Consider the following 22,986-nt stretch of genomic DNA (forward strand, 5'->3'; position numbering starts at 1 on the left):
ATGCAAGCAAAGGCAGACGACGACGCGCGACGTAGTATGGAAAATATCGATCCACGATGTCGTCTTGGCGCTTGGTCGCAGGTGTTCTCAAATCTCACGCGCTAGATCGCTTTTCTAGGACGCGTGTGAGTAGACGCGAGTCCCAGGTGTAGCGTCGCCTCGCTTCGCGCTAAATTTGCCGCCGACACCGCGCACACACCGTACAAACGGGGAAACTATTTTCTGCCACGATATCGCGATAAGGAAAATTCAAGCGCTTTAAGATTCCTTACAAAGGAGCATTAAGTATTAAGAATTAGAGCTATAACTTATCCTCGACGATTGTCCAATTTATATTAACTAATTAGTAACGTTGAAAGTAGAATATAAAGATCACGCTGATCTATGTCGTGACTTCATTTACAGTTCGCGACGATACTGTAGCTTGCGCCAGTTCTTATTTCTTTACGTACGTACATTTTTCTGTGAATAGGATGGACCGGATGAATGTCGATAACCTCAAGTAGGACGCAAAGCGTATTAAGCGAAATCTTTTGATTCGAACAAGTATGTAGGTCAAGTAGTATGTCCGTATTGAAATGTGCGATGGAAAATGCGCAGAGTCGTATCAAAGTAATCGATATCAAAGATACACGATGAACTACAAAGTCCTTCAGAATTACGTACACGGTTTTAAAAACACGATATATCGCGAATTAAGAAAATAAATATTTGTCACGTATAAGTTGTACTTTGTGTACATCTTCCTCTGAAAGCGGAAAACAAATTTGGGAAATACGCATTCTTTCGTACACTGATATCGATCTTAGTCGAGTCTAAGATTTAATTTTAAAAATAAAGTCTCGTCGTGCGGTTCCGATTTCCCTGGCCAGTCACGTTGATCGATGAAACAACTCGGTGAAGCTACGCGTTGCTTCCGCAGTTTCTGTCCTTTACTCCTAATTATGAACGTTGCGTGATTCATCGTTATCTTTCGATCCTAATAGTTTCTACCATTAGATTTTCGAATATTACTATCTCTATTACCGAAAAAAGAGAGATTACGTAATTCGTAGAAGTTACTACTGTAGTTGCTACCTTTTTTATCTAAACGACCGAGTCAAGCAAAGTTACTCTTTACGCGTTCCTATTATCTACACTGTACACGGTATTTCTCTGATATTATACGTATCCGCAGAATATTCTTCGCTTCAACGGTTTTCCTTGTTTCCAGTATCTCTTAATTCAACGCTGTCACACGTAATACTTGATAAAATTTGTTCGAGTCGTGCCCTATTTCTATAAACTCGTTCCGCTACGCTTTATACTTCAAACAACGGCGTAGCTTCAATTCCACGCAGGATTCCCTTAAATTCTCCTTGGATCGAGCATTGATTCGAGAAAGAGGCAAATTTTCCACGCGATCTTCGATAGAATTTCGTTCGAAACGAACCTTATTGAAAATGAGAAAAATATTAATTACAATCCTTACGTATGTACAATAAAATAAATCTTTCCCGTTTCAGTCTTTGTAATTTCCTTGCGAAAGCAAGAAATAGAATATACGAAGTTTCGGTGTTTGCTGTATCAATGCAAATCCGACAAAAGAGAACGCGAATGAACAATAAAGATACGATCTTCGTATGTAAAGTAGAGAAGAAACGCGATTTGAAAGGTGTAATATATTTTCGATTTAATTACTTAGCGTTTACGACTTATTAACAGGTAGAGAACTAAGAAAGCTTTTTAATTATAACCTGTAGCGGAGCGGTAATAAAATTAAGGGGGGAAAGAAGAAAAGGAAATATTTTCGTGGCAGTTTTACGAGCGTGCGTAGCACTTTGGAGCGTACGCTATCGACGATCTACACTAAAGGATTAAGAAATTATAGTTGACAAAAATATATTATGTTTCAGGAGGGGATTATTAAGAAATTATGGCGATTATATCTTTCACTCGTATAAAATGGTTAAACAATTACGAAAAACGATCTATGTAACAGACAAACGAGTAGAACACGAAGAGAAACAACTTCATGCATATTGTAAGATAACTAAAGGCGTAAATCGTGTAAATCGTTGTATGTCACCGCGTCAGTTAGGCATATAGCGACTTTGTCGATTCTACACGAGTGCAACGTTGTACGTACATTGCGAAAGATCGGCCGTAAAGAAATTCGAAGATGTCGTTATGGACGATATCGAGAAAAGGATAGGCAAAATGGAAAGTACGTACTTTTATTCTCTGCTGGCACCAGTTAATCGACACCGCTCCAAGGGAGCAAAGAAACGATCGAACTGGTTTTCGAACGGCGCGCCGACGATTTCGCGGATCCATCTGTTTCAACTGCGTCCTCCTATCGCGAATTGTTTACGAAACTCGATGCAACAGCGACGAGTCGGTGACAAAAAGAAGCGTGACCGTTTTCGCGATTTCGCGAAGCGTGCTACCTCGTCGCAAGAAATCGCTCGTCTCCGTGTTGATTGCGACAAGAAATTGCTTGGTTCTCGCGAACGATGCTTTCAGCAAAAGAGTTCTGTCGCTTTTTCAAAATGTAATAACGCTTTGGAGGATTAAAGAGGAACGATTTAGCGACTGCGAGCGTCGTATTAAGCGAAGAAAATAGCTTCTATTCTTGTTTATCGAAGATTCGTCGAAAGGTATTTTCATATACGATCATTGACGTAATTTTACCAAAGGATCGAATCGTTAGATCGATCGAGTAAAAAAGAAAGGAACGGTATATGCGTAGTTATGTATCATCGAATCGCACGCGGTCAATGAAATTTACGCATCCGTGAGGCAGATTCGTCACAGTGTATCTTAGCTGGTTGTTGTAAAAGATCATCATCGAGATCGGTTTGAGAACCCCTCGAAGACGTTTTTGTCCTTCTTACCGGTGGCTCCCCGGGTGTAGACGAGGGACTGAGAGGCCAAGGGGTGACCCGTTTTGCCTCACCTGAATACAGGGGCAGGGTTTTTGGTCGTAGTGCACAAAGGTGTGCACGAAGGATCCCTTGACTTCGGCTACCCGGATGAGCAACATCTGCGCCAGTCAACGTCGAGATTTTGCCGCGAAATCTTGCCTCTCTTCCGAGGCGGATCTTACGAGATCCGAGTGTATTATATTACGAGAACCGGGCACACAGTGTATCTTGAATATTCTTCGGTGTATTCTAAAGTCAGAGATAAAATGTTATTATGTTTGTTCATTCGAATCCTCGTTAAATTTTCTACGTATTGCTCGTTTCTTCCTTTGTTCGAGCGTTTCTTCCTTTTCCTTTCGCCTGAAACAAGGATGAAAACGATCGTCTACGACGTTCTGGAACCCAAGAGCGGGGAAATTTTGACAGAAGCGAAACGTTCGCGTACGTTTCTCGAGCATTGCTGTCGCGTCAAAGCGTGCTCGGTGCGAGTAATTGCGAGCAGTAATTTATCGACGGACAGAAGCCGGTAAATAAGAGACTCGTGGCCAAATAAAGGAACATCAAAGGCAGGAGGCAACTGCCTCGAGGGTCGACGGCCGCGCGATCGACGAAAAGCAACGAGCAACCGCTGCTGAAAATATCACCGAGCCTACGGAGCCATCGGCGAAACGCAGAACGTCTGTCGAAACGAGACGAACGATTGTCCTCTGTTCGTCCAGATTGTGATTCAAGGATTTTCTGTAATAAGCGAAGGTGTGTGTCTTCGTTGATAGACCGTAAACCGTAGGCTGTGTTACGGATACTGTGTGATTTCAAATTAACGTTCTTTTGAGAGTATTTTGCTCGACGAGCTCGGACAACGAGCGACGGATCACCGATAGAGAAAATCGAGAAACGAATGAATGCACCGATCGCGAGAGAAGCAGATATCGGTGATCTTTATCGATGCAAATTGTAACACTACCTAGTAAAGTATGCCTGGAAAATTATTAGGTTGTAAACTATAAATTTAAGTTCTTAAACGTTAAACGTTTTAATTTAGTTTCAAAGTTGAATTAATCTGTTCGTTCGGTAAGCCTGCAAACGTGAAAACGCTCTTAGTTGTTGGTAATGAATTTACATAAATTGTTCGACTTCGGCCATCTGTGGTTCTTTTTGACGTATTGCAAAATACAAGGATTGCTGGTAACTCCTTTTAAAATAAACGCGGGCTTTGAACCAGCTATACCAGTTTTCATGAAACCAGTTACAAAACATAAAAATACACTTGTCACCAAGGATTATTGATCAATTGCAAAATACAGAAAGTCTAATAATAACTCGGATCGACGATTGAAAGCTTCGTACACCTCCGGCGCAGAATGCTTCGAAAGCTTCGAATACTCTTTAAAATCTAAATTACCGTGAAAAACTACATCGACCATAAAGAGTAATTGCTATCGGGTCGTGACAATTGTGAAAAGGCCACCTTTAACTAATTTCAACCACCGTGAAGATTCGAAAAACCCGTTCAAGCGGATAACAGGATTATTACAGAAATACGACGATTGACATGGATCGTAAATGATACTCGCCATTTGAAATACCAGTCGACGGGGGTCACCGTCCACGAATTAATTATTTACGTGATCCTCTTCAAACTTGTTTAAAAACGATTAAACCAAGCGTCTTGAAAATTAATATTAACAACAACAAAGAATCTTCATAGAAGAAGATCGTGGTGGCGTGCAGACGGAAAAGAGAAAAGGCTATTGACTCGGAGGAGCATAAATCGCAGAGAATCGTTTAAAGAGCCTGTCGATTTAAATCCCTCGGGCGTGAGGCGAACGGTAGACCTGGAAGAGAGAGAAAGTTTCCCCTGGCCATGCCTGGAAGCATGAATCTCGTTTTTGGGGGCCGTAGAAATATACCTGAGAGCCAGAGCCAGCTGGAATCCTTGGCTCGTGCTTCCGCGTGTGAATAGAAATCCCTGGGAGTCTATCGGATACAAAACTTGGAACGTTTCGCCTCAGGTTTGCTGGTCAAAGGAAACCAGGAACAGAAGAATCGTGAGAGGAACGGCAGTCGTTCGAGAAACAAGCACGCGTTCCAACGTGTCACGATCGACGGTCTTCGCGTTCTTTTCTTCTTTCGCTCAGTTAATACGAGGGTTCGGTTAATATCGAGGCAAAAAGTGACAGATCGTTGGAAGTTTCGTGACAAATCGCACACGTCCTCGGATTTTTCATTTTAGAGTTTTCGATTCTGGTGAATCGATGAGACGAAAGATGTGTTAGATAACGGGATATGTTAACAGACAATCTCTATGAAAATTACTGGTACAACGAATTCGACGGTCCCTAAATGATATAATATACGAGCGATATATCCGCTCGGGTGAATCGACGAAACGTTTGCTGAAAATTTAATTGACAAACGTCTGGTGCGTGCGCTCTTGGCAAATAACAAATCCAATAAAACTCCTTGACACCACTGCTCCACGGAAAACAGCTTGCTCGATGCGGCTTAAAGCACCGAACTTCTAATCGCACTGTCAACAATTTTCGATCGATGGAAAGAAAGAGAGGGAGAGGGAGATTCCCATTGGCGAAGAATCGTTACCCGAAGCTCTTCGTCCGTATCGCGGCGTGTTTCCCAACCACGAATTCGATGACGCAGTGCACCGATAATACTGCATTCTGACATTGGATGAGCTTATCGTCTTCGCACGTGTACGATAATAACACGCCTCTTTCGTTGTTTTGGCGATTCAACGTTCGGTGACGGGAGAAACTTTTACTGCGACAAAACGTGTGCGTTCGAATCTGTGGGAAAGAATAGATCGAGAAGAATTGGCGATCGAGTGAAATCTTTGCGCGAATATCGGCTTTCGATCGATAAAGTGAATAGCAAGTTGAAATCGAGTAGGAATTGAAGGGAATGATCAGAGGTAGTGTTATTGAAAAGTTGTGATAAACGGTTAAACAAGTGGTGAGGTGTTGATAAATTCATGAACAATTCGCTGCGACGAAAACTAATTAATCGGGTGCTAGGATAAAGATAAAACTATAAGAAGCAAGCGTGATCGATTGTCGTATCGATCGCGAGGAATCACGACTTCCTAACTGTATAGAAAATGTGTAAGAAACATAACGGCGATACCGTACTATGACGTGGTAATGACGAACAAAGACAAGACGAAAAATAACGTTAAAGTGCGGCAAGAGTCGGTGAAATCAACGTATCGTTACCGACAAACACCCAGTCACGGTGAAAATAGGCTGCGAACGAAAGAACAGCGTCTCAATGTCCTGTAACATTAGCGAGGGTTCTCGCGGGAGAAATCGTTCTTTCGTCGAATGACTCGCGCTACTAATAACTGTGGAGTACCAACGAAGTCGTTCGAACGTATCGATCATCTTTCCTTTGACAAAATTCCTCGTTGCCGTCCGATGTAGTATTATCAGAATATAATATGTATTATCAGCGAGTCAGTCGCGTTAACTCGATTACAATAGCCATGTTTACATGCATCGGCGCGGTATGTCAGGAAGCAAACAATCGGAGTAGTTCAACGTGTTGTTTCACGGTCTTGTCGCAAACCACACTCCATTAACACGAATTAACGCGACCTGTCAGGGTTAATCGTCCGGGAAAAGTCGTTTTCTACGAAAAGAATTTCCCAAGGAATTAAAAAGAGAAACTTGACGCTTAAAGAAACTGTGGAAACGTGTGGCATTAAGAAGGACGCGTGTTCGTTGAACTCGAAAGGAGACTGGAAAAAATGCGTCTCGGTTTTGAATCCCCCAAGAGGAACAAATCAAAGAGGGCATAGCGACGGGGTGGAATTCTTTCCCTGTGCTTGAATCCGTGAATCGGAAACATCTGCTGTTGTTTCTCACGCGACACCGTTCGCATGACCACAAGAAAAATGTGCGTGAAACCGATGGAGGAGAATGAGGAGGACAAAGTTGTCAACATGATCATCAATTACTTCACTACCAGGGTAAATATGTGTAGCAGGCCGAACGATCGCTTTATATAAACGACGAGAGTGGGTTTGGTATGTCCGTCTTGCGTTCGTAGAAAATTCTGAGAATCTGGTCTTTTCCTTTTTTTTTCTCTTCGTTTAACCATATAATCCAGACTTCCGTTATCCGTCCGTTATGTTTTTCCATATTTCTGAATGAGACGCGTTTAAACGAACACACGTTAATGCTAAAATTCAGATTATACAGGAAATGTATTAAATAAATGCGTTAAAACTTAGCAGTATTAGTGCGTGTATTTAAAATGAATATTATTCGAGTAAGCCTGTTTCACGGTACATTCTCGAACGAAGTATTTCTTTCACGTTCGTCGGTTATCATTTCCCAGCAAAACTTTTGGCAAATTTACGGACTACCGATCCGATGCATCCGGAAAAGCTCGCGTAGCTGTGCACGCTTCCCGAAACGCGCGAAACATTTGGAATCCTTCCGAGTTCCGCTGGCATCCGGCCAGCTTGTCTTTATCCGATGACCCGAAAGAAGCGCGTTTGAACCGCGCTCAAAAGTCGAGGAAAGTGGAACAGAGGATTTAACGTTTCGAGGAGTTTCAGCGATCTCGTCGAAAAATCTGTAACGAACGGGAACCACGCGAAGATACCTTTGTTTCGTAGATGAATTTCTAGCTTCTGGAAAAGTTAGCTTTTCGTTTCGGAAAATTAGATCCACGTCGAAGCAACTGTAACAAAATAATTAACGTTTGTACCATTAAATAAAAATGTAATATGTCATCTTAAAATTCATTCAGATTTACGATAGGCGAATAATTGCAAATTAATTCTTATTCTCCATATTTTATATACATTGGTCTTTTGAAATGTCTAAAGATCTGATATGCCATAAATTAACTATAATAAAATGCCTCCTTCTCTCTATTTCAACTTTCTATCAGGACATTATTTCTACTAGGACATTACAACGTTACTCTTCGACCATTTCGTTTCTCGATATAACACCGTAGCCTTCAATTTACTCAACGATAATCAAACAATACACATATTTGATTAAATGCCAGATTAATAATTCCTCTGTCACGAGTTAAAAGCGATTTTTGGACCCGAAGATCGGTTCGTACGCATCGTTGATCCGGATGTACGGGCCAAAGACTGCCAGTATCAAACTCGGTGTGGGATACCTTTCACTCGAGCAATGTCACGAAAGATTCTCGATATCGCTGGAGAAGTCAGTCGATGATTTTCACTCGTGGCGCGGACAACTTTTGCTGTCGGAACGATTTCTTCGTTCGTTTACAGTGCATAGTGAGTCGTAAACATCTTGTTCGCGAATGGAACTATGACCGTGATTAAATAAATGTAAGCTGTCGTTCTAACGTTGTAATAAGTTAACGTTCTATAAATGTTACACGCCTCGCCATGGAAGATAATCGTGGAGGAAAGAAACGGTTAAATTTATTGGTGCAACGAAAGTGGATCGATCGGATAAATTCAGGATTTTTGTTTACAAACGCGCGAAACACGTGAAATTGTTATCGCGACGTGTACATAGTTGTTTTGTATGAACGTTCCTTTCGTGGAAAATATCGATGAATTTCGTACTATGAGAACCTAATTTTGTTTAATTACATCGTAGTTTTACGAATATAACACGCAGTTCCCGGTACAATTTATCAATAATAATGGAACTGCGAGTCAATTTTCCGAATAAACGGATTTACAAGTAAATTAAGCAATAACAGGCTGAGAGTATTACCATATTTGTAAGACGGCTATTTCGATGCAAATTTTTCTCTCCATTCCTCTTGCCGAGTCGTGCAAGTTTTCTTTCTTTCGTAGATTTTGTTTCGCGTTAGCACGAAAGAACTTTGAAATCGATTTGCACCGACTCGCACCTAACGTGACCGACTTTGACCAACTCTTATTTCTTCAAACGCTCTAAAAGCATTTAATATTTCGATTCGAAAGGAGAAATCGTCGATTTGTGTGGTCAAAGTATTCTCAAACGATGATATAAAGCATTCAAAAGTCTGGAAGTTTATGAATATTAAAAGCCTGACAACCATCAAAATAGAATAACAGAGTAGTCGACAATTTATAATAATTAAAATATTTATGACGTTTCGACAAATATATTATAACGTTTGTAAGAGTATTATATCAACTTATCTCTGACTTAATTGATGGTCAAATTTAAAACTGAATATCGAATATCATTGAAATAAAAGTGCATATATATATATATATATAAATATGGTTTCCCGGTATTCCCAAACTTTAATACGACGTCATAAAGTAAAAAAAAAAGTTTTGAACAGCTGTGTGCCACATTTATCCGAGGCCTCTAATTGTTCTTTGTTTGCCTCGCGTTAACTTCAAAGAGTCGCGGAACATTTCTCAGGAGGGCAAAGAATATTTTCCATAGTCGTTAACACATGGCGCATGTCTGCGATAAAATACATACTGTTTCACTTAGTGTGTTTAGTACGTTGACGCCGAGAAGTCAATTCGAACGAAAACGAGACAAAATTTTCGATTAATCGCGTTTTATCTTTCGAATGTGTAAGGCCTGTCGATGAAATCGCCGCAGAATCAAATTTTTTAACGGGGAAATTTGAAGCAAATTAACATGGAAATATGAAAATGCCATTAATCAAAATTGAAAAAAATATAGGTCGTGTTTATTTAATGCGAAAATCCGTACTGTACGATGTTAGAAGCATATTGATCGAAAGTATGCCGTATTGAACGTATCGTACAATTTACATAGTAATATTATGTATACTTGTGTTAATATAGCATACTCTCATTTAATAATTTCACTTGATAATTAATATTCTCATTTGTCCTCGTCGATCTGAAATTCCAAATTTCGTATTACCTGTATTATTAATCTATACTTACGTTGCATATTTAAAATCTTAAAAATGATTCTCCGTTTCGACGATGAGACTTGGAAAAGATGCTTCTGCGTTGAATGGTAGTTTCCTTTTGTAATTGATCTTTTATAGGTTGAAAACGTGTAGCGACTTTCAACTTATAGATATCCTACGTGCGACTTTTGCTTTTTTTAAAGCTTCGAAGAAGACGCATTTAACCGGCGAGGAGGAGAAGAAAGCGTCGAACAGTTATATCATACATCGGAATTAGAGTCACGTTACACATGGCGTTGCAACATCACCGATCGATTCATCTTCGTGTAATTAATTTAATGCGGAGAATGTTTGCGCGGCGCGATCGACAGGAAAGTTGTTTGGATCGTTGATCACGATTTAACGACAAACTATGCGAAATTGATTCGATATGACGATTCCTAGAAGCTGAGTTATTAAAGTAAAACGGTAACGGCATGATGATAAAGGCACTTTATAGAGTTCAAACGTGAACGATACATATAGATACCGTATTCTAGTCACAGGAAATATGAAACTTGAAAAGTAGACGACTCAAAAATGTTGCGTAACTGTAGCAAGCGAATTCATTTGTATTGGAAAAAGAATTAAAAGCGTTAGAAGATAAAAGATAAGTATAAAAGATATTGGTACGAACATGTCTAGCACTGAATTAATCGTAATTTAGATACGTTCGTATTTCTCAGTTCCCCATTTATCGTGTAATATTGTTTATTAACTTGGTATATCAGTGTGGAGTTTACACGATCGAATCGACGGCCCCCGTATTTCTCAGCCACTTCCATTTACCTGAGCGACACGCGTTCACCTCCCTCTCTGTTTGTCTGTTCACAGAACTTCTTCTCCAAGAGGTCGTTCCGCTCGAATCCGCTGAAGAGGACGAAAAGCGTGACAAAGCTCGAACGACAGAAGCAACGCGGTGCCGGACTTCGGGGTTGCCGTTCACACGAGTCCCTGCTCTGCGGACAGGCGGTGACCTCGATGGACCTCGCGGCCGTGACACCGCTGCATCCAAGCCTGCTTGGCAGACCTCACTGCTTCCAGGTCACACCCAGCACCGGTGGGCCGAAATATTTCAGTTGCAGGACCGCTCACGAACGGGACCAGTGGTTACACAGGTTGGTACCGTTTCTCTGCCGCTTCTTCTTTTTCTTCCTCTTTCCACGCTGCTTCCTCCCCGACCTTCTCCTTCTCTTTCATCTTCTTTCCTCACCCGGGGGGAGGAGAAACTGTTACGCCACGCTGATCGATCCAAACCAGCTTTGACCGTCAAATAATCACTCGTTGCGCAAACGACACGTTGCCATTTTTGACGGTCGAGCTAGCCACGCCGGGTTTCATCGAAGTAATCGTATACCGTTGAAAAACACGTTCGAGCTGTATTTTGTAAAAGTACGATTTTGCGCGAAAAAATTCTATTTTTTCATATCGTCTATCTCTTAAACTTAAACACGTATTTAAGATATTAGGTTGTAAATATTTGCGTCGGGAATTACCCTTGCTGGATATCTTCAATTTCAACAGGCAGAGATAATTAGCACGATTAATCATTGTACGTTGAATGTTGAACACAGCTTGAGGAAATCCGTTCAACCTGACGCGGAGCAGACACGACGAACGGATAATTCCTTGCAGATCTGGTTGCTCGAGGCGAAAGGCGTGCCAGCGAAGAAACGATACTTCTGCGAGGTCTGCCTGGACAGTACTTTGTACGCGAGAACCACAGCAAAACTGAAGGCCGACCTTTGCTTCTGGGGCGAGCACTTTGATTTCCATCATTTGCCTTCCGTCAATACCATACAAGTGAACCTCTACAGGGAAGCTGACAGAAAGAAGAAAAGGGACAAGAACGTTTTAATCGGTAAATTTGGATAAATGTAAAATTATGCTACTTGACAAACTTGATAATTGGCAGAAATCGAGAAACAAATTAAGCTTCTTGCTAACGGTTTTCTTTGAATGTTTTTAACGGCTTGTGCAATTCAAAGAAAATTTGTCAAATCCAATATTCGCAATTCCTCAAAATTTACTATAAATGAAAATTGAATGCAATTTTACTTTGAATTGAATTATATTTCTATTATTTCTCTCTCTCTCTCTCTTCGATAAACCAAATGCATCTTCGATAAAATGAAACGTACTTCGAATATTCCTGAAAATGCTTGAAATTTTGTCCAGGTTCCGTGAGTATATCGGTGCACAACGTCACGTCTCGTTATCTAACAGAGAAATGGTACACCGTCATTGGCGATAAAGGTCCTTTGAAGGAGCCTCCAGCTTTGAGGGTGAAATGTCGTTTCCAATCTGTGGACATACTGCCGGTTCAAATATACCAAGAGTTCCTGGAGTATTTGAAGACAGATTATGCGTCCTTGTGCGAGAAATTGGAGCCAGTGATCGGTGTCAAAGCGAAAGAGGACATCGCCACGGCTTTAGTAGCCGTCATGCAACGAGAAAAGAAAGCGCCTCAATTTCTCGCCGACTTGGTGATGATGGATATACACAGAATAGGTGAGTCATGCTGATCTTCAGCAACGGCTGAGAAGCAAAGATTTATTGATTGTTTTGTAGAATTGAAATATATAATGAAAATTCACTTGTTCGCTTCTTTATGAAGTTTTATATCGTAGTGTATACATATATATATATATATACGTACGTATGTATGCATGTATAGGAAATCAGTATGATAAATATAAAAGATTTCTGGTTCGATAGCTTATCTTATAAGGATCAACGAAAACGATTCTTCCGAACCTAGAAAAAAGAACAAAAAGCACCTGTAAAAAAGAAAAGTATCTTCGGACAACGATCGAGATATTAGAAACCATTTGGCAGAATCTTCTCTTTAAAATCTTTTCTTTCCTGCAAAATATGACACGCCCCTGGCAAGATTGTTCTCGCCTACAGAGTCAAAGAAGTCGAAGTTGCTGCAGTAAATATTCGTGCGTTTATTAACGGAAAATATCGAATTTCAGACGACGAGAGGCTCACGTTTCGAGGAAATTCTTTAGCCACGAAGGCGATGGAGGCCTACCTGAAGTTGACGGGTGACAGGTATCTCCAGGAGACCTTGGGGGCTGTTGTAAGAGGAGCGGTGGAGGGTGGCGACTGCGAGGTGGATCCACTGAAGGTCGCCTCGGTGGCGGCCCTTCACAAGCAGCAGCAGAATCTACGGAACGCCGTGGAGCTCGCCTGGAGTAGGATATTGGCTAGCCACGCTCACTTTCCTCTCGAATTACGCGAGTGCTTCCGTATATTCCGCGAACGCTTGGCTGACATGGGCCGTGAGGACATCGCCGACAATCTGATCTCTGCGTCTATATTCCTCAGATTCCTCTGCCCAGCCATTCTGAGCCCGTCCCTCTTCAACATTACTCACGGTAAGTCGAAAGCTCAAAATATTACGTTATCTCGCTCGGTCTATGTACCTCGTCCGTTATTAGCGATCGAAACTTAAATCTTTGAGACTACGAGGTTGTATTATATACACCGCGACGATAACACCGTGCCGATATATTTGATTTATCAACAATGCATATCTCGGTATTCCTATACTAGGAAGTTGCACTGCGTAAGCCGCGATATTAGCGACACTGGCTTTGGGTAAAAAGGCGCTCTGTATTTAGTCTAGAGTCTGGAATGTCGATTACAAGCGAGAACAAGAACCGATTTTAAGAATACACGTAAAAAGTGGCACGTCGTCGTCGTCGTCGTCGTCGTCGTCAGAGAGTAGCCAGAGAATCGTCCGTTGAATTCAAATAATATCATTTTTTCGATATCAGATTTCGTCGTTTGATAGATTTGATCGAAGATCGATATAAAGATCAGAAAATAAAACAAGTATAATAGTTTCGTCGTCTCTGGTGATAAATTTAAAAGATGAACCGTATCGAGTATATGTAGCGAAGCAATATTTTTAAATAATTTTAAATAAAATGTTTGAAGACGTTAAAACAGAAGTAAAGTGTTCTTTCTAGAATACCCAAATGAAAAGGCAGCGAGGAATCTCACTCTCGTGGCGAAAACTCTTCAAACTCTGGCAAACTTCACGAGATTCCAAGGGAAGGAAAACTTTATGGAATTCATGAACGATCTCCTGGAGCGAGAAGCTCCATCCATGAAGAACTTTCTTCAGCTAATCAGTGTACGCGATAATTCCTTATTTTTTTTATCACGAAATTATGAAACTCGAGACTTATCGAGGTTAAAAATGTTTTTTACAGAGCCCTTTGCCAAAGGACGCTCCGGCCAATAACTCGTTGGAATTCGACGGGTATATCGACTTGGGCAAGCAACTATCTCTCCTGCATGCGCTTTTACGCGAAAGTTTGGTCACGATATCTTCGTTTTCCTCGTCACTGCCTCCGTCGAGACTACCAGAGATCCTCGAGAGGATCTCTATAGCTTTAGATCAATCGGGTCCAAATCCGGTGCCCGTTTCTCACCGCTATCCAAATTTACAAAACAACATCTTCCGCTATAACGATCCCACGATAGCAAACAGCAATACCAACTTGTCTGTATCAGCAACGTCGACATTGAGCAATCACAGTACGCTAAATGGAACAATCAGAGATAGCAACGAAGTGTTGCAATCGAACACACTAAGCCACAACAGTTCTCGCAGCCCTAACGTAACCAGAGCAGCCACTCTGCCGCGTAATGCATACATGCCGACCAATGGAAAGCTGCAGCTACAAATTACTACGGACGATTATCCGCTGGAGTCGCCAGCTTTTGTGTCACGTTCGCCCACACCCATAGTAAGACAACACAGACCGTTAGGGTCGAGCAGGGCGGGCGCGGGATACAGACTGACCGCTAGCGCGAGTCTGGCGAACGTGAATCATTGCCAGACACATCCCGCTAGTCCTACGAGATCAGAGAGTCACAGCAATCTGAAGGATTCCAACTACAACATCACTGCGTCGCAGATCAACCAATCGAATAACTGCACAATTATGTCCCAGCAACAACAGCAGCAGAATCACAGACACAACATAGCGCGGTTGCAAAACCTAGACATCCATGACAGAGAAGATAATTATAACCATAATAATTACAACGTCTCGAGATCAACCAGTAGGAACCACTGTAACAAGGAGGATAACGTGAACCAGATGCAACACCAAAATTATAACAACGTGTCGAAAACTACGGTAAACGCAAACGTCGTAGTGAATCCTTCGTCGAATCTCACTCTATCGATCAACCATCAACCAAACAACAATTACGCCAATAGCAAGAACAACACGACTGCCAATGGTAATTTGGACGAGCTGTCCGACCTATTGAGGTACGCCGACGACGAAGTGTCGGAATCAAAATCACAAAAGGGTTCGCAAATATCGATCTCTCAGTTGAGCAACGTTGCTTCATCCGGTTACCAAAGCTTCGCTGCTTACAGTCAGAGCTCCAGTCCCGTGGATCTCAGCAGCAACAATGCAAACGCACATATACTCAATGCAGCGCCGCTGGCTTTCGCCAATCCTGTTTACCACATGGAATCGAATCACGGAAGAAACGGCAGGAGAGGCAGCAGTAGTTCCGAGGAAAGGGATGCAAACGGAGGAGTGGAGGGTGTTAGAGGCGTTGATCTCAGCCCGTCGCCTCCACCGCAGAATAACGTGAGGAATCTGCAAAGAAATAATCAGAACCAGTGGAGACAGGCCAACCAAACGCACAGAAATAACTCGGAACAAAACCAGGCTGTCTGTTGCGCGAAGTTAAGAAGGAGACTATCGCTAGATTCTACGCGAGACCTCTCTGATACCAGCGAAGAGGAGAGCTGCACAACGAGGAGGAGCAAATCTCGCAGTCATCGAAGCATCGATCAGGTAATGGATTTATTACTACTACAATCACGACGACCAGTACCTACTTGGTTTTTCTGATGGCGAATAAAATTACAGATAATTGGTCAAAATAAGCTATTGATCTCTTTGCGTCTTCGAATATTTAACAGAAATTTAGATTTTAGATACTTGTTAGAAACTCGTTAAAGTTGGAGCTCTACACGTTCACTTTTCATTACGTACACCTTACTTTATTTTCGTTACTCGCGATACAATAATTAATTAATCTGAGCTTATTTGCAACGACAAAGGAATAATCGTGAAATAGCATTTGTCGAAGTAATCGTTCTATGATAGATTTAAAAACCATTCGTACAATTCAATTTATCCGTCATCCGAACGAAACCGAACGAAAAAATAAAATCTCTTCGACTTTCAGCAGTGATCGAGGCAAAGGAACCGTAATAATTCGATTTCCACAGAACTTATCTTACGAGATCAAAGAGGAACTTTTAATTCTCTTTTAATCCATCGTAACTGGTCCGTGTGTGTATATATACTCGTAGTAAACGTATACCTTGTGAATAACAAGTTCCTCTTTTACCGTGCGAAAGATCGTCACTTTTTGTCTCTATCTTTTTCTCTCTGACCTGTCGCCTAACGGAACGCCTTTGTAACGTGTATGTCTTGTAACTAACAACGCCACGTCTCTTCGTTTCCAGTACGAAGTGGAAATCGAGAGGTTGCAGAGTAGCGTAGATCGACTGAGGGCCCGGTTAGGCACAACCGAGGATACCGATATAGACGGCGTTGCACCGGATACCAAGATGAAGAGCATCATTTCCAGGTACTTAATCCTCATTAACGCTGCCACTAACCACCGATTGATTATTTGCCTGAGTGTAATCACCCCATCACCGTGACGACTACCACGTTTCTCTTGCGTTTCACCCTTCGAACCTTTCCGTCTCATCATCAGTCACACGTCGGTTCTCTCTTTTCTTCCCTCCTTTCCTTCATTCTTCTTCACCGCGATTTTTCTCGTTCGACGTCTTCTCGACGTAGATCGAAAGATATCCGTGAAGAGACTATCGATCGTTCGTTCGATGCTCTCTTCGCGACATCATATTTGGATACACGATTCTCGGCGAGATCCAACAACGATCGTGAAACGCGATCTCCGAAGTGGCAGGCAGAGTTGAGTGAAACGTAGCTTAAAAAGGTATAAAAAAACGTGGCTAACAAATTTAGGAAACGGTAATATCCGATCGGCATATATTAGATGCAATTTAAGAATTCGTAAATGCGAATGTTCGTGCGTATTTATAATACGTCGTGTTTAATTTGACGTTTGATTACACGATTTCGTGAAATATCCGTATTAAAGTATATACAAAGATATTCATTTATGAATCCTTAGTTTCCAAAATTAGAAATCCTTAATCAGACGCGTTACCAGTTACTGTTCTTTCAACAACTTTGTTCTATGTTCTAACGTTTCTGTGTTCTTTCTCTATGTGTATTATCGATTTCATTACACGTTTACTTCTCGAGTTTTTTATGTGTTCTTTTCTCATTTTTTGTTCCATTTAGTTTGTTGTTTCATACGTCGTTTAACTTTTATTCTTTGTTCGCGAAATTTTGTACAATTACGGTATCTTCAGAATTAACGAAACACGACGCAAGATATATAATAATGCGATAAACGCAACGAGTAATTGACCCTCGATTCGATTGTTATTTCCACATTCTCTTTTACTTTTACCTCGTAGAAGCACACCTTCAACCCGTGCAGTGCAAAATTCAAAGCGTGTAGGTACATATTTTGGCAAATATATTTTCTATTTTCTCAAGAAAAAAGATTCCTACGTATATATTGGTAAAATAAAGATAAAGACGTAAACGTAAATTTACAATATTTTATCGCAAGACGCAAAGTTTATTCAGCTCCGTCTGCCAACGATTTCAAACCGGCCAAAAGGAACTGTTGCTCACAGTTGGATAAAATTATGTAAATATACGTATAAAGTACAAAAGCCGAGCCAAACGAAGAGTAAAAACGAAGAAACACATATTACCTTTTTGCCTAAAAAGTATCGAATAGTAGAAAGAAAGAAAATATTAAAAGAAGGAAACTGTCATCGAGTCGCGTAACTCGAACTCTCTTACTGTTTCTCGAAATAATCTATGTTTAATTGATTGTGTGTTCCTGTGCATTCTATTCCGCTGCATTTGGTATACTCTGGCTTGATCTGGACCTTGGTGTAAGAGTCAATTATATTTCTAAGCTTCTTACATTGTTACATCACATGTTTTTAGCGTGTTTATACTCATATATATATATATATATATCTTGTCCTCTATCTTGGTTTTATTCGACAAAGATACGTGCCAGACTGTCTCTTCTCTGTGCGCATACTGAAAAGCAATTCGATACGGAGATTCTAAGTTCGTTCACCTAATTTTTGTATATATATATAAACTATACTCAAAATCACTGTTCGACGAACCAGCATTCTCACCCTGCGTGTTTTATACTTACATCACCGTCCAAAAAACGTTCTCTCGGTCAGCCACATGTCAATACTTGGTAAAGTTTCTCAATATCCGATACCGACAGCCTCGCACACGCCTCTGATCACCCGTTCGTTCTGTTCGACGCGTGCACGGTTCACTTTTGCAACCACTATGATTTTTGCGCGCCAGCTCTGCGTAGTGTGTTGCAACGTGCGCGGGAAATGTTCGCGTGAATAGTTGTTCGCGTCGTGTTCTCCATTCGGTCGTAAAATTAATTGCGAGCTATTCTTCGCGCCACGTTGTCCTGAACATTTCCTCTCACATTATCGTACTTACACGTACACGAATTTGACTGTGGCCAATCGCAGAAGCAGACTCCTCGCTTCTTTGATCGAAAAAAGCTCTCTTAACCCATTGCATTATCGCGATCGTTCTGTTTATTTGGTTGTTCGAGCGTATGATACTTTGCACCAAATATTTTACACTGCTGCTTCCTTTGACTTTCGTTTCCAAACTATTTATTGGTGTTTTCTTTTTATTCGATATATGCATCGTGGTACGCTTGGATCCTTTTAAGCATCCCCGTGAAATCTCTCTTAAAACCGATGATTCTTGTTACATTTTACTCGTATTGCTTGCATCGATTAAAATATCAAAATTTCCGACTAAAGATACCATTGAATGAAAGTGGGAAACGCGAATGCATCGAGAGAGTTCTCAGGCGAAGCTGAATTCCGTGTGTGCTCAGAACCATCGAAGCAACCTCTATTCGTCTAAGAAAGATCCTCTTAACGAGAGCTTTCGTCTGTACGAGATAAACGTCCAATTTTCCAAATGAAATGTTCAATCTTCACTCCTCTAGAAAGAGGGAGTAGAAGCGATCGGAATATGAGATAGAGATTGCACCATGGTCGAACACGCGATGTGGATCGCCCAAGTCTAAATATCCGCGAAACACGTTGACGTAAGCAGAACCGGCTAAAATGATGACCGATTTCATTATTCTAGGTTAATCTCCGTGGAGGAGGAGCTACGGCGCGAACAACAGAAGATGTCGGCTGCGTTGTCGTACAAGCAGCGCGTGATCGACGCGCAAGAGCAACAAATAGCTGCTTTGGACGCCGCGAATTCGCGTCTAATGACGTCAAACACAAAACTGTTGTCCGCATTGAGCACCCTGAAGCAACGATACAAGTCGAGCCAGTCGAGCAACGAGGCGGCTGCGTTACTCCAGAACATCGCTGACATTGGCGAGCTGAAGAGCTCGTCCTGTTAAAAGAAAGAGATAGAAAAGGGAGCAACCACCTGGACACCGTTGGTGGACATCGGCGTGAGGACCAGCCAGACACCCGGTGAACCGCCGTAAAACACGTACAATCACCAGACAAAGCAGAAAAACATGAAGATCGTTTTATCTCTCGCGTTTGACGAATGCTTCTGGATGAAGAGTCTCGAGGATGACTCGATCGATACGATTGCTCGCGTGTAATTGTTCTAGTACGTATTCTAAAGAGGAAATCTCAACGAGGAGCAAGCGACTACTCCAAGTCTGACTTTCTCTTTAGTTCGTTCTAGTTTTTGGTGTTTCCTCGTTTAGTAGCGCAACATCAAAGGAAATACCGTATTGCTGTGGGAAGTTCCACGAGGATACTCTTGCTAGGTTTGACGAAGCTACGCAAGCGGAGAAAGAGCGCAAATTGAAAGAAAGGAGAGAGAGAGAGAGAGAGAGAGAGAGAGAGGGAGAGAGAGAGAGAGAGAGAGAAAGAACGAAAGAGTGAAAGGCGTGCGAAAATAGAGGCTACCTAGTAAGTAGGCAAATGGTTTAAGTAGATAATTTACGTCGAATTTAATGTGACACATAGCATTTAGGATTATTTGTATCGAATCCGGTCGCGAATCACGCGATACCTCGTAGTTCTCGTTTGACAGAAGTCGATGGACCCTTAGCTTTGTATCGCCACGTTTTAATATTAGATTGCTTCACGCAAGCCTGTCCCAAGTGACTTTTCTTCGTTAGAATTGAACGAACTGGAAAGTCGATGCCCTTTGAGTTTAAGGAACACGTTGGACTTCTTGGTTGGCGAACAGCAACGAGGTCCATCGACTTGTTTGGCGGTAGATGAAAACGAAAGACAAATGTACACGACGTTTGTCTCTTCTTTCGTTTCATTTCCCTTCTGTATTTTCTGAATTCTGTTATTCGTTCTGCATCGTGTATACGTACCTTGACACCCGCACAGCCGCATCCACCGTAAACGCTAGCATGATTTACGAAGAATTGTACCGTGGACGAATTAACTCCAAGTTATGTTGAAAGATTTGCAAATGTATTTTATGTCTTAATTATCGAAGAAACAATTCTGACGAATATGAGTTCTAAAGTTGCTTGATTTTGAAATATAGTCAATTTTTCAGGTTTGAAATTAATGGTTCGCTAACAAAAATACCTTTAAATGTACCACTGGCCCCGATATACACGATTAGTTTTTGTGAATGGAGCTTTGGAGAGACGTAACATTAGATACTAGGTGACTTGCGACGTATATGTATTTACTATATTTCAAAGCTTCTTCTTTTATAGAAAAATTTGCCCAAATTGATTGATTTCTACATATATATATATATTTCTAACAAGTTTTACATTTTCATAGAATATGATAATAAATTGACTTTCTCAGATATGTGTTCACAATATTTTTGGACATGTATATTCAAAATGGCTTCCATTCGCATCGCATAAATTAATATACAGTGTGTTGACTGATTATTTACAATAATTCTATAGTTGAGTCAGTAGTCGTATGCACGTAATGACTATATGGCTACTAGAAGTTTTGTGATTTCCAAATATTATGAAATAGGAAAAAGGAAAGAGATAAAGCTTTCTATATTACGGAAATTTATACCGCGGAATCGATATAAGCAGATTGTTGTCGATATAAATGTAAGTAACGCGATAAATAGAAATACGTAACAAATTTTAGACAGTTAATACTTAATGGCAGTACTTGGTTCATTTGTACCGATTCGACGCGTTGGACCTGTGTAGCGTCTTTGTATGCTAGTAATATTGTCTTCGTAAATAAGTTGACCCTTCATAGTTGCACGCACCTGGCTAGTCCACATATCTATATGTCTACAATGTTAAACTTTTATTTACCGATCATTCTGCTGTTATATCCTGTTAAACAATCTATCGATAACGATTATTAGCTTTTAAGCTTCGCGTCAAATTAAACATCAATTATAACTCCTTTCTCTTACGAACAAATAATTTGACAAAACATATGAAGTATAACGAAACAAATGATTTGGCGACCTGCGTATATTCGTCAGAATTTGTTCCCAAATTTTTAAGCTCAGAATATGCCTGCAAATCGAATAATAAAAGAATAAATGTATATTGTATTATTAACGACGTTTGACACGCCAACATGTAACATCCTCAAGCACACCGAATCGTATTTCAGGACCGTATATATGTGTGCATATTTTTCTAGTTTACCTGCTCGTGTGTCGCGTTCGAGCAGCAAAACGGACGCACGACGTTTTTCTGTTCGTACGCGATGCATAACGTTTTTATTAAAGACTTCTCTTCCGTCGAACACTGAAGAGAAGCGTGAAACAGATAAGAAAAGAAAAAGAAAAGAGAAAGAAAATATTATTCGAGCTGTTGAATTTTTCACTATTCCTTGGAAGCTTTTTGTTTGAGCGTTCGATTCGAACATCGATTCTTACTGTAAGCGACAATATAATTTATTTAGTAGTTTCTACCAAAGATGAAGAGGTTTTTATTGTAAAAAGCATCGAGATTTGCGTGTAAGATATTTTCTGTTTTCGTCGCTAAGCGTTGCTCGAGCTAACGAGTCGATCGCCGGTCAGATAAAAAAAAGTGCCGGCTGCACGATGTATAAAAAGAGTCCTCTTCCTTGAGAAGATTGTGATTCGAAAAGAGAACAGTCGTGCACCGATATCTCTTAGTCGCGCGAACATTTTGTTATATTCTATATTTTCCTTTGTCTGTGTTTATTTTCTTTTAAGATCAATTATACACAGCAATGCGTCATGCATAACAAATTAGGTACACTATTGATGACAGTCTCGTTTGTTCGCAATCGTTAGCGTGTATAATTGTTTTACATCACACAACAAGTATATTATCATCGTAGCCATTGTATAGCGAAATGCACGCGTGCTAGATTGAAAGATTTCGAGAGAGAAAGAGGCAGAGTATGCGTGAGAAAATCTAAAAAGCGAAGAAAATTTGAATCTGTGTATGCCTGTGTGTATGAAGTATATGAGGAAAAGATTACGATTCAGTCTAATCTCATTTTAAAAAAAAGTATTATCTCGACAACTTGTATCATAGCTCATTATTCGTCCGTGAGATCATTTTATTTTCTCGCTTTTTGCCAATTATTTTTGTATAGAGATATCTATCTTTCCCCGTTTCTTTCGTTCCACCATCCACTTTCATCCACTTCTCGTACCTTACTGCCCCCCATTTTTGTTTTGTACTTTCTTTAACCACGACCCTTTTTACGGAGAGGTGGTTTTGCCGACGATATTTTCAATCATCGAGTGTCGACACCATGAAATTAATATATTCAACGGTACACCCTTCCTCTTGTTAGACAATGTAATCGACAAACGATAAAGTAATCTATTTAAAAGTGATTTGAATAGCGTGTACATTGCTAAGTTTTTTGGTATATTCGTTTCTGTAATACATCATCTGTATTTAAGCGTATAGCATCTATTAGTAACAGTACATGAGCAAATAAATATGATTAGGCATATCATGGTCGTTAAATAAATATGTATATATTCCAAACATATTTCTCTTTTTAATAGCAGTTCGATTTATCGTTCGA

At 40.7% G+C, this 22,986-nt stretch overlaps 1 protein-coding gene across 21 annotated transcripts in view; it reads left to right on the forward strand.

Annotated features, from left to right (window-relative positions):
- Positions 1-22,911, forward strand: part of LOC122565716 (ras GTPase-activating protein raskol) — a 259,030-nt gene extending 236,119 nt beyond the window's left edge. For 18 of the 21 annotated variants that reach the window (XM_043721976.1, XM_043721977.1, XM_043721982.1 and 15 more), the window contains 8 exons: positions 10,632-10,915; positions 11,372-11,658; positions 11,976-12,308; positions 12,776-13,180; positions 13,766-13,944; positions 14,024-15,637; positions 16,318-16,442; positions 19,121-22,911. In XM_043721976.1, the coding sequence (XP_043577911.1) occupies positions 10,632-10,915; positions 11,372-11,658; positions 11,976-12,308; positions 12,776-13,180; positions 13,766-13,944; positions 14,024-15,637; positions 16,318-16,442; positions 19,121-19,388 (3,495 nt within the window). In that variant the 3' untranslated portion in view covers positions 19,389-22,911. Of the gene's footprint in view, positions 1-6,747; positions 6,892-10,631; positions 10,916-11,371; positions 11,659-11,975; positions 12,309-12,775; positions 13,181-13,765; positions 13,945-14,023; positions 15,638-16,317; positions 16,443-19,120 lie in introns of those variants that run through there. The other 3 variants (XM_043721990.1, XM_043721969.1, XM_043721975.1) reach the window with 3 other exon arrangements.
- The last annotated feature ends 75 nt before the right edge of the window (positions 22,912-22,986 follow it).

This window comes from Bombus pyrosoma, linkage group LG3 (genome assembly GCF_014825855.1).
Source record: "Bombus pyrosoma isolate SC7728 linkage group LG3, ASM1482585v1, whole genome shotgun sequence".
Lineage (NCBI taxonomy): Eukaryota > Metazoa > Arthropoda > Insecta > Hymenoptera > Apidae > Bombus > Bombus pyrosoma.